A 12,258-nucleotide genomic window follows, 5' to 3' on the forward strand; every position below is an offset into this window, starting at 1 on the left:
GGGAGGCGAGCGAGGAAGATTCCATGGCGGCCAGTTACCCGTATGGACAGGTGAGGCGGCGGCGGGCACGCGCGCGAAACAGGCGTCTACTCTAGCTCATCCCCGCCGCGGTGGCTGACGGGAGCCCCCGTACTTGAGGCGACGTTGAGTGGGCTCTCTATTGGAGGGGCTGGAAGTTGCCTAGGCAACCGGAAAAGGGTGGGGAGAGCAGAAAGGCTGGAATCGTGCTTTTCAGTGACGCAGGGTGACGTCACGGCCAGGCCAACCGAGTAGTGATGTCATGGGGGGGGAAATGGAGGTTGTTGGGGGATGGAGGGGCAGGAAGGAAGCTCCCCAAAACATAACGAGGAAGTGTTTTCATTGGCGGGGGAATTCTGGGAGTTGAAGTCCATCTCTGCTGGCCTGAAGCATTCTGGGAATTGAAGTCCGCCCTTCTTAACAGTGTCTGAGGGTGGGCGACAGTGGCTAAACCTCTTGGTGAGCCTGGTCAGTGAGTTCACGGTCAGGATGTGGTGCAAGCTTTGAACGCGGGTTATTTCTTTTTTTATTATTAAAGAGTTTTACAAAAACAAAATTTTACAATGTATCCCCAAATCCCTCCCACCCCAAACCCACCCACTTCCCCCCCCCACTTCCCAGAGCTAAATACAGGATTATAGTTACAATAATCATATTCTAAATAAAAATTATGCATAATATACAATTAATCAAATTCATAATGCGCTTTAACTCTCTTTTAACATAACTACCGACAACGTACCAATAACAATATCCCACTAAAATCTACTCATCGGCTAAATGGTACTTTTTAGTCCCATATTTGTTTTGAATATAATTTATCCAGTGGCTAAACCTCTTGGTGAGCCTGGTCAGTGAGTTCACGGTCAGGATGTGGTGCAAGCTTTGATCGCAGGTTATTGCAGCAAGAATTATGGAAACAGGTTGTGTGAGGACAGCCCTCCATGGCTCTTCTGCAATTTTGTAGGCTTGCCTCTTCCCACCGATTTGGATGGCTCAGAACAAACACAATGAAGCGACTACGAAACGCTTATAAAATCAGACTGTTTAAAATGGATAAAAACCAGGGATTTAGCCGCCAGGAGGGTCTTATGTCCTGAAAGGAGGTTTGGCGACAACCTGCTGCCTCAGAAGCACATTGACTCCTTTTTTTCATTTTATAGTTGGGTTTTATTATTTTTCATTTTCACCTTGTGTTACTATATTGACATAAGCAGGCATATACATAGAATGAAGGCTACTGCTAAGCTTGTAAGCCGCCCTGAGTCTTCGGAGAAGGGCGGGATATAAATGGAATTAAAATGAAATAAATAAAATTAAATTTTCAAGGGGGTTGACTGCCCAGGATTGCTTAAGCAAGTTGGGCAGCCGCATAAATTGAACTGAATTAAATAAATTCATAAAATATTCCGGCCATCTGATAGTCCTGGGTAAGGATCCTGGGGTGGGCAGAAGCCGCAGCTACGATTTCAGAGAAAGGTTGTGACGGGCAGAGCTTTTCTTGCAGAGATGGGAGAAGTGCATTCGCTAAAATCTGCCTCTTGTACAGCTGCGCCTAAGCATTTTGCATTAACCTGCATTTTGCAATGAATCAGATTTTTCAAAAATTGCATGGCCAGCGTGGCTTATTGTAAGATGTGAATCCAGCCTTATTTGACCCCCTCCTGTATCTGTTCTGGAGATTTTGTCTTTCCTAATTAAATTCCATTCCGAGTATAACAACACAGATTCAGACGTCTCCCTTGATCACCTCTAGACCTTGTGGCCAAATTAGTAACTGAGTCATCCACTCTGCCAGGCAATTTACTTGTCCATACATGATTGCAAATCACTCAGCAGGGTTTTCTGAGATACTGTCACAAAGGATGTGGGAGGCTTATTGCACCACGTGAAGAAGAAATTATAGGAGTACACTGGGGCCCAAAACCACCAGAAATAGATTCTGGATGGAGCTTCTCATCTTTTTTCTCTGCCCCTTTTTCATTTCACCCTAGTATTGGGACATTGGGTTATTCAGTACAGAGAGTCCCCAATTTACAAGAGTTCATTTTGTGACCGTTCAATGTTACAACAGCACTGAAAAAAGTGACTTGTGACTGGTTTTCACACTAAGAGTGTTGCAGCATCCCCATGGTCATGTGATCACAATTCAGACGCTTGGCAAATGACTTATATTTATGACGGTTGGAGTGTCCCAGAGTCATGTGATCCCCTTTTGTGACCTTCTGACAAGCAAAGTCAATGGAGAAACCAGATTCACTTAACCACTGTGTTACTAATGTACAAACTGCAGTGATTCACTTAACAGATGTGATGAGAAAAGTCATAAAATGGGGCTATACTCACTTAACAAATTTCTCAAGTGATAAATTCTGGGCTCAATTGTGGTCGTAAGTCGAGGACTACCTGTATTGAGCTTTAAGACTTCATTATTGTAATCAGGAAGGAAGAATCTTCCTTCCTGCTTCCAAATAATAAACACTTAACCTAGGCTTGTCAAACTGCCAGCCCACGGGCCAGATGCATCACGACGAAACCGTGCCCTCCCCATTGCCGGCAATGGGGAAAAAGTCACGTCGCGCAACATCATGTGACGTCACAAGTTTGACATGCCTGACTTAACCAAACAGTTGATTTAGCATTGGGGTTAATAAATTGCTAAGATAAACCTTCCTTCTCTGGGTTAGTTGTGGGGTTTAATAACTGGTATTTTCACGATACGTTAAACTCATGCTCTCTGACCTAGTTTAGCATGTTTGTCTGAACAAGACCTCTTCTGGGAGAGGAAATGCTCTTTTTTTTTAGTGAAGTTAAATTCATGGTTGCTCAGAGTGGAAGCTCAATGCCAAGGAAATTTTATTTTAAATACATATTAGTGTACTTGACTTAAAAATCAAAATTGCCTTAGACTTTTTCCAAGAATCTATTAAGGGATCTCCTTGATACAAAGTAGTGCATAAAAATTAAGATTCTTATAGGCCTATTTCATTTCTTAAAAGACTATAAACTATACACCAAATTGTCAGCTAATCGACTAAAATAATTATTGGCCAAATTATCCATATGATTCAACCTGGCTTTATCCCAAATGGAAATATACCCATCAGGAAACAATTAAATATACAACTTGATAAAATTAATACCGTAAGTCTTCCCTAGACATTTGATCTTTAGATATATTTAAAGTTTTTTGATTGTCTGGAAATAACATTTTTAAAAACAAATATTAATTGAACCCAAACTTGGAGTTGGTATTTGTAAGATAATAACAAATATTTATGGGCCAACTGAAACTCAAGACAATCCACATTGCTACAGAAAGAGTATCATATCCTGATTTCTCAGCCTGGCAGCCAGTTCAGAGATTGACCCTGACACCTTCTACAGGTGAAATGTCTATTTTATATTTGCTCTTGTATTTTCCTAACCCCCAAATGGTTTCTCTTTTCTTGTGGAGTAAGAAGAGCTGAAGAATTCATAGGCTCTGTTTACCCTGATAACTTGACGAGGAGTAGGCAGGGGGTCAGATGAGATTGTAGCTGGATGCCATTGTGCAAATGATGCGAATCCTTTAATCGGTGTCTTTTCCACCACGACTACTTATTTATTTCTACCACCAGCTTCTACGAACGGAGTCCTAGCCGTTCACAGCTTAGGGTCTATACCAGGGGTAGGCAACCTGGGCTCTTTTATGACTGGTGGACTTCAACTCCCAGAATTCCTGGGCCATCATGGCTCAGCTTGGAAACCTCTCCCTTTCCCCTCAGCGTGGCTGGCTCAGGAATTCTGGGAGTTGAAGTCCACCAGTCATAAAAGAGCCAAGGTTGCCTACCCCTGGTCTGTCAGAAGGTAAGGAGGAACAAGGAGCATTTCACAACCATGGAAGCTATGAAGAAGGGAGAAGGAACATTTCACAACAAGGGAGAGAGCAAACCTAAGCCCTGTGCTGATTCATTATCTGCTTTTTTACAGTTCCTTCCTTCTTTCCTTCCTTTCGTTCCTTCACAGGGCTTCCCTGGAAATGCAGGACAGGCTCCAGGAGCTCCTCAAGGCAGCTATCCCGGTGGACAGTATGGAGGTGGACTGCCTTCTGGGGCATCCTACGGGAGCCCAGCACCTGGAGGCCCGTATGGACAACCACCACCCAGTGGAGGACCATATGGATACCCTTCCTCTGGCGCTCCGGGTGGAATGTATGGGGGTGGCCCAGTCCCAGGAGGGTCATATGGACAGCCTACTAATCCCTATGGTGCTCCCCAACCTGGGCCCTATGGGGCAGGTGGTCATGGAGGTGAGTGGTAGGATGTTTGTTTCAATTCAGTTCTCATGATGTGACGGAAGCTATACACTGTTGAAACAGGATATCCTCATTTATCTGGAATTGCTCTTCCGGCCATCCTTTTCCCCCCCTATTGGTTACAATATTGACTCTCTCTCTTTTTTTTAGCTAGCGAACATTTCAAACCAAGTCTGTTATCCGGTTTCCTAGCTAAGAACTGGTTGATCTTGACCCTCAAATTTGCATTTTTGCACTGCAGCATTTTTTGCCACCCTTATACAAAAACTACGGTTACCAGATCTGGAATTTCAAGTTATAGTGAGAAACATGTGTCATTTGTCGGTTTGTTCTTACTTTGGAGCGTTTCTCATCTCCTTTCTGGTGCGCATCAAGACCTACAAATGTGTAGACAGCTGAGAAGCTTTTAGAAGACTGGAATTTCAATTCTCTCTGCACATATAAACCATAACACCGTCCCCCCCCCCTGCCCCCCAGTGTGGCGGGTTGTGAGCCAAGTAGCATTTTTTTCCTGGACTAGTGACATTTTGCAAGCGTTGTTGGAATACGATAACGCCTGTGTTTTGCAGACATTTTGAATGCCTTTGAGGTAAAAGCATCTCCCAAAGGAGAGAAACTTGTCTGTAGCTCCAGGGCTCCCTCGGCTACATGTTAAGGAACAAGATGATATCTGACATCTATCACTTTATGGACTGGTTCTGCAGCTGCAGCACTGGGTGCCTGTTTTGTGTTGCAGAATTGGAGAAACCGTCTTTAATTGAATTATTCATCTCCGTTTAGACCAGCAGTTCAGAAAGGCATTCCTATTGCATTATTTAAGGTTCCAAGGAGAGAAATGAAAAGTACCAAAGTTGCCTTCCTCAGGAGATGGACATAAAACTTTACTGCTGTGCAGAAACCTCCTAAACACAATAGCATTTGCATCCTGCTGAAGCAACGTGCCTTCTCCATCTTGGCAGTGAGCATTACAAATCATTGGAAGAAGACCTCATTTATTTCCCTTCTGTTTTTACAAGATTTTGCATCCCACTGCCCAAGTGAACTTTCTTCTCTTGGGCTCCCATTTAACATATCCCCCCTACCCTTTCTTTCTTTCTTTCTTTCTTTCTTTCTTTCTTTCTTTCTTTCTTTCTTTCTTTCTTTTGGTGGTGGGGAGGGAGAAAGGCTGATTCAACAAATGAGGAGAAGATTCGAGTCTCATCTTACCTTCTCCAGTTGTCAGAAGCTCGCTAGATGTTTCCTGTCAATGTTGGTGGCTACTTGGCTTGCTCTGGTCGAAGGCCCTGCAGTTCTCTGTATATGTTCTTTATATCTCGTTCTTTCTTACACAGGCCATGTTCCCCCTGGTGTGGATCCAGAAGCTTTCTCTTGGTTCCAGAGTGTAGATGCTGACCACAGTGGATACATCACAACGAAGGAGCTCAAGCAGGCCCTTGTCAACTCTAATTGGTCTGCTTTCAGCGATGATACTTGCTTTATGATGATGAGTAAGTTCTGGGTAAAAGAATTTATACTCAGTGTGGTGAAAAGCATGTGGGGACCCTGTAATACTGTAGGTCTGATTCCCCATCAGAGTTTCTGGAGCCATTCTCTACGAGGATGTGGCTGTCAGAAGATCAAGTACATCCACTCTTGACAGTTCAGAAAAGTTCTGCGCAATATTTTCTTAAAAGGTGCTTGTATCTGAATGTGAACAAAATAGATTCTGTGGCTTTTCTTATATTTGCTTTTTTCCCCCTTGTCCCCCGGCCGATGACGGTGCTGTGTGCACAGTGTGTGTGCTCCGGCCTTCCCTGGACACACCAGCTCTGCCACACCATTTACTACTATATTTGCTTTTTCTCAAGACGGTATGATACGTTTTTATTGTATACCCAGGCTAGATCTTTGCGATAAATTATGGTCAAAGACCAGCATTAAGGGTGTGAGCTACAAAGAATTTAAAAACATAAAAGAAATAGAAAAAATTACATTAAAAAACCCCATATATATAATTCTTTGCTAACAAAGAATTAAAGGGAGACTGATATGCATTTCAAACTTATTTGTTCTCATCAGTCAGCCATACCCTTCTGAAATTTGAACCTGGGCCGATTGCACCTTAGGTAATTGTTCTAACCTTTAGGCCACTGGCTTTTTCTCGCTTTGTTAGCTGAGAAGCAAGGGAGATATGTGTTAAATGTTTGTTAAGTATTTAGATTACCTTGCTAGGCCCCAAACATGGGTCAAATCTTATTTCCTGTTTCAGCCTAACCCAAGGCCATCAACAGGCAGTAGTCACAGCAGTGACAGCTCATATTTGTGTTTGGGGCCTAGCAAGGTAATCTAAATACTTAACAAACATTTCTCTCTCTCACACACACACACACACATATATAAACACTCTAAAAGGAGGGGTAAAAACAATAAAATGGATGTAAAAAACATGGCAAACAAAATCCATTTAATACAAATAATATAATAAATCTAACACAAACTTTCTGTAATAACGGCCTGGGGTCTGTTATAGCACGGATGGCATGCAAGAGTAGCGGGGAGTTGTAAAACCATCCTGTGCGCCTTGGGTATTTATGCAGTAACGGTGAAATGAGACTAATACGAATGTCCCTACGACGTAGTCACCGGGGAAGTCTTTTCCAGATATCATTCTGAAGGAATCTAAGCTGCTGGTCAGTCCCTAGTTACTCATCCCACTTAGAATGGGAAGAGATGATTGGAGCCATCCAAGTTGACCCTCTTGGTACAAATGCAAATTAAAAGCATTTCCAACCAGCAGCAACCCAGCTTCTTATCTGGACACATCCAAGAAAGGGGGATTCCATGCCCCCTGTGGGCCTTTACTCCCATTCGCTGAACATTCTCAACTCGGGTTCTGCACGCTTGGCTTAAATTTAGCTCAAGGAAGGGCTTCATTCCATGGAGGACAACCCGATTCTCTCTGTTGAAGCAAAGAAACAACCCCGCTGTGTCTTAGGGCAGCCTCTCACCTTGCCTCAGAGCTTCCCTGCATGTCTTACCTTTGTCACTAGCGAAAGCTGGGAGAGCCTTTTGACCAGACTCCATTGCTGGAGGGGATTCTGGTTTGGGCAAGTGCTGCTGGAGAAGACTGCAAGGAGACCACCACCACCACCCCAGCCTTCTCCAGCAGAAGGAAGCTCCTGTGAAGGTTCTGCAGGTGGGCAGAATGTCCTTCCAGCTGTGGCAGGGACCAGAGGCTGATGAACAGCTGCAAAATAAAGCCACGTGGTTATTTCTCTCCATTCTTGGAAGGGGTCACTTTGCTTCCCAAAGCCAATTCAAAGGAAATTTCTTTTTTTTTCATCAAAGCAAAGTTGATTTCCCCCACCTCTCTTTGAAGATTTGTGCAGCCCTGGCTCTTACCATTAGGGCATTTTTTTTCCCCTAGCGTGCAACCAGAAACCATCTCCCTATAATTTATAACCATTTTCTGTCTGCACGCTGGGATGACAAAGGATAAGCTTTGTCCTTTGAATGATGTTCAAAGATTGTTCCCTCTCATCAACTTTTCCTAAGGCTAAAGATTTTCCAGCTCCTTCTTGAATCTCTCCTCTTTGGAAAAAAATCTCAAAACTGGAGACCCATGCAGTAGTAAAGAAAACAAACCTCATAGGCTGCTTTGCATGGAATAGAGAAGAGGGCAGGAGAGTCGTATAACAAAGCGATTCCAATGTAATGAAATGCTAAGGATAATTACAAGCGCCATTACACTTGAAGTTCATGGACTTTGATGCTTCGCTCCCTCAAAGGAGCTGCTCCTTGCAACAGCACTTTTTTTTTTTCTTTTCCCATGTAAACAAGGGAAAATTGGCCTTTTTTCTCCACTGTGGTTCTGCGGCTGGTCATTTGAAACCCCTATAGGAGCTACAGGTCTGCATGCATATATAGCTTCCTCGATATCTAAACCGGTAAAGTTTCCTAAAGATAGCCCACCATTGCCTTCGGCATGTTTCCGGGAGAATCTTTTTCCCAATTTCAGACAAGTCTTCTGTCCTTTCTCCTGCTGTTTAACTGATGGCATTCTAAGGATCAGGAGAAACTTTGGAGGCAGTTCTTAAATAGGTTCAAATGGCACGCTAGGGCTTTGGAAGCTTGTAAAAAAAACCTTGAAACCTAATGAAGCAGTCTCAAAAGTGGTACGATGTTCTCATCTCCCTTTCAGCTTTGGGTTGGGGAAAAAAAATCCTATGTAGGCAACGCAACATCACCATTCAGTGCTTCCTTCTCATCTTTCTGTCTCGGCAGACATGTTTGATAAAAGCAATTCTGGTCGGATAGACCTCTATGGGTTTTCAGCCCTGTGGCGTTATATACAACAGTGGCGGAATCTGTTCCAGCAGTTTGATCGGGACCAATCAGGAAACATCAATTGTAACGAACTGCATCAAGGTGAGAGATTGAGGTTGGAGGTGGCAATGTTTTATGTTGCTTTTAACTTTACCATTCAAAAATGAGATTGTGGAGTTCTTGGTGCTCTCTGAGCTTGGTTGTTTTCTTGCAAACATATCATTACCCATCTAGGTAACATGGTCATTTGCATTGTTCCCTTCTAACAGTGAAGATATTGTCTAGCTGGGTAATGAAACATCTGCAAGCAAACAACCAAACTCAGAGAGCACTGAGGATTCCATTCATCCTCTCCATCAGCCAACACCCATATAATCAGGAATTAACACCCAGACAAACAATACCCTAATCGAGGAATTGCCGAGGAGAAAACTACGCTGCACTGACATTATCAGGGCAAGCCACTATATATAAGCAGAGAGCAAATCCCACTCTCTTCTAGCACTGACGATGTTATCTAGGTGCATAATGAAACACCTGCAGGAAAACAACCAGGCTCATTGAACACCGAGGGGCCCACAGTTAAATTGTGAGCGGCTTCTATTAGAAATGAGATTTCCCATGGATTGGATTTCTAAGAGCAATGCTGGCACTCCAAACGTAGGTTCCATTTTCCCCCCATGATTCCTCAGCTTGAAATCTTCTCCAAGGCTGGATCTACCACTGGCCCAGCCCAGCGTTCTGGAGCTGTTAGTGCCTTGGATCAATCCCAAAAAGCTTTGCACTGAACAGGATCATAGGTTCAATTCCTGGCATTTTAAAATCTTCTGACAATCAGCAGATTACCTGGCAAGCAAAGTTAATACTGAGCTGTTGAGCTGTGAAAAGACAGCTTCTTCTACCTGTCTGAATCAGTTGGTCAAGAAAGCCTTGGCCCTAAGATGGATGTGGGCTTTCTTGCAGTAAGGGCTGAGCTTGGAGACAGAGACAGAACTGGACTAAAAGGGCTGGCAGCTGTGGATCCACCCAAAGCAGAAGATGGAAAAGAAGGCAAAAGTTGTGGGAGGAAAAACCCTTAGTTTCCCAGAATTGTTAGGTAGTTCTTCCATGTTGGAATGTTTGGCAGCAGCTGATGCAAAAATACCAGGTCATGCCATTCTGTCACCAATTATTTGAGTCATCAGCGTGGTGGATTTTTTATTGGGGATGAAGTGTGAGTTATGTGAGAGTTCTCACTTTGTCAGAGGAATACTATCTGATATCCAATCCAGTCTTGCTAAGACAAGAGATAGATTACTTCTTTATTCATTATAACAAATTTATATAGCTTCCCATCTACTCAAGACTGCCCAGAAATAAAACGTAAACTATACAAATCCAATTCAAAAGAATCTGTCTCGAGCATTCTAAAAACTACATTATTAACCTATCAAACAGAACTTGCCAGAGCTTGATCAAAATCCCAGCCTCAGTGTCTAGGAGAAGTCTTCCCTGTCTTCTGAAAAGCTAATAGGCTTGGGTGTTGTCAGTATCTTAAGAAGGGAGGTCCCATAACAGAGAAACTACGTTGCCTGGGCCCTACCAGAGGCATTGCTTCATTGGTAGGACCTGGAGCTTGCCCACTTTTGCCAGCTCTGTTGGGACAGGCAGAAACCATTGGTCCTAGGCAGTCTGACAACGAGGCTTTCACCTTCCCCCAAAAGAGAGATGGATCTGGGCCACTGCATAGTTCAGGCAGAAGAAAGAACTGCCAAAATACGAACATTGATTTCCCTGTAAGCAGGGCTCACTTTTGATTCATAGCAGTTACTAGGATTCTTCCTTAATGGCTTCTTAGCTTTTCTGCGATGAACTACTGATCAGAAAAAAAAACTTAATACTTGGGAGCCAACTTAACTGATTTCAACCCAGCCTTGCTGGGCAGAGACTTGACAGATTCCTGTATCACATTTCCATTGCCTTCCTTCTAGCTCTAAGCCAAATGGGGTACAGTTTGAGCCCCCAGTTTGCCCAGCTGCTGGTGTCCCGTTATGCACAGAAGGGCTGCACTCCTGGCATCCAGTTGGACCGCTTCATCCAGACCTGCACTCTCCTCCAGACCATGACCGAAGCTTTCCGGGAGAAGGATACTGGCATGACGGGCAACGCGCGGATCAGCTACGAAGACTTCCTCATGATGTCTGTTGCTCGTATGTTGTGAAACCTTTCCTTCAGAAACAAAGGAAGGGGGTAACACTGGGGACCCTGCGTTGGACTGTTGGCTTTCCAGCAAGACAGAGGAGGAGAGGCCACCTTGTGCACGAGGTGTTGGGGATGAAGGAAATGGAAACCACCATCATTTATTTCTGTGAAGCTGGTGCCTCAGTTCTACAAATGGACTCTTCGACGTTGTTCTGCAGTTGATAGATGTGTTTGTTATGGATTATTGTTGCGTACTAAGGGAAGAAATTGCTCACGCTGTCAGATTTCCCCAATGAGGTCCTTCCAGATACACTGGAATTTAATTCCCAGAATACTTCGGCCAGATTGGTTGAAGATTCTGTTTGAGTTGAAGTCCAAAACAACTGGAGGCTCCAGGTGAGGAAAAAGCATGCCTTGGACACCTGATGCCCTCTTCCCTAGATTTTCCTCTTTGGCCCCAGGTATAAAATCATATAAACCTTCAGTGTAGGATAATCTGGCTTCAGAGGAAGTAGCCCAGCATATCGAATAATAGCTCTTAACCTTCTGAATTTTCCACCTGCATGTCGCTATGAGTTTACATGGGTCTACCATGAACAGACCTGAATTCCACAGCCGCCCTGAGTCTTCGGAGAAGGGCGGGATATAAATGGGATTAAAAAGTGCTCCGTAAGGATAGACTGAGGCTTCTGTCCCTGGTGCTCATTTCAAGTCCAGCTCCCAGTTTGCCATTAAGAGGTAACCAGCTCTCCACCCACCCATCCTGCCAAAATTTCTTTTTCGACTGGGACATTCCTGGTAATCTTCATCTCCAGGTGATCCCTCTTCGCTACCGGTCCTCTTGCCAATCGTTAAATCAGGTGCATTTTCTTGCCAATGTTTTACTTGTAACTTTCATAGTGGCCCAAATCGTGGTTAACAATGTGCCAGCCAGAGATTTATGATTTATACTTGAATGCAATATACAATAAACAATCCCAAGTACGCTGATGATTCTTCCTCTCCTTCTCCTCCTCCTCCTCCTCCTTCAGTGTAATAAATCTCTAGAGTTACATAGGGACAGAATGGCACAGCCTAATTTAAAACTCTTATTACGTTTCTTTGGGAAAAAAAGAGCTGAAATACAGATGTGATAACTAAAACATGGTGAGAAGCTGGAGACCTAATTGAAGAAGCATCCCTTTTGGTGGGAGGTCTCTGAAGACTTACCAAGTCAATAAATGTGATTGGAAATCTCGTGGAGAACCACATCTATGTCTCTTATTAGAAACATAACATTAAACTTTGATTTCTGGGGTTTGTAGTTGCAAGAGAGGAATTTGGAAGTATCCTGAGATCCAGAAGCAGATCACAGACTGTGTTTTGAGTCAAGGGTTAACATATTCGTCTCCTTTCCATGCCTTTTTCTCATAACCAGTTCTCTGTATGTTTGTTTATGTGCTTAGGGCACTTTTATA

The 12,258-nt window shown here is 43.6% G+C and overlaps 1 protein-coding gene across 1 annotated transcript; it reads left to right on the top strand.

The window, feature by feature from the left end:
* On the top strand, positions 1 to 12,020 carry PEF1 (penta-EF-hand domain containing 1). The gene is made up of 5 exons (XM_083369029.1): positions 1 to 50; positions 4,027 to 4,309; positions 5,647 to 5,802; positions 8,579 to 8,722; positions 10,591 to 12,020. Exons 1-5 carry the CDS (start codon positions 24 to 26, stop codon positions 10,818 to 10,820), a joined length of 840 nt encoding a protein of 279 aa, XP_083225155.1. The 5' UTR covers positions 1 to 23; the 3' UTR covers positions 10,821 to 12,020.
* Positions 12,021 to 12,258: the final 238 nt, after the last annotated feature.

Source organism: Vipera ursinii (assembly GCF_947247035.1).
Source record: "Vipera ursinii genome assembly, chromosome: 9".
NCBI classification, from domain to species: Eukaryota; Metazoa; Chordata; class Lepidosauria; order Squamata; family Viperidae; genus Vipera; species Vipera ursinii.

Coding starts and splice junctions, on each gene's coding strand:
- PEF1 (XM_083369029.1), top strand. CDS start 24: ATGGCGGCCAGTTACCCGTATGGACAG. Junction 51..4,026: donor CCAGTTACCCGTATGGACAG/GTGAGGCGGCGG, acceptor GTTCCTTCACAG/GGCTTCCCTGGAAATGCAGG. Junction 5,803..8,578: donor TACTTGCTTTATGATGATGA/GTAAGTTCTGGG, acceptor CTGTCTCGGCAG/ACATGTTTGATAAAAGCAAT.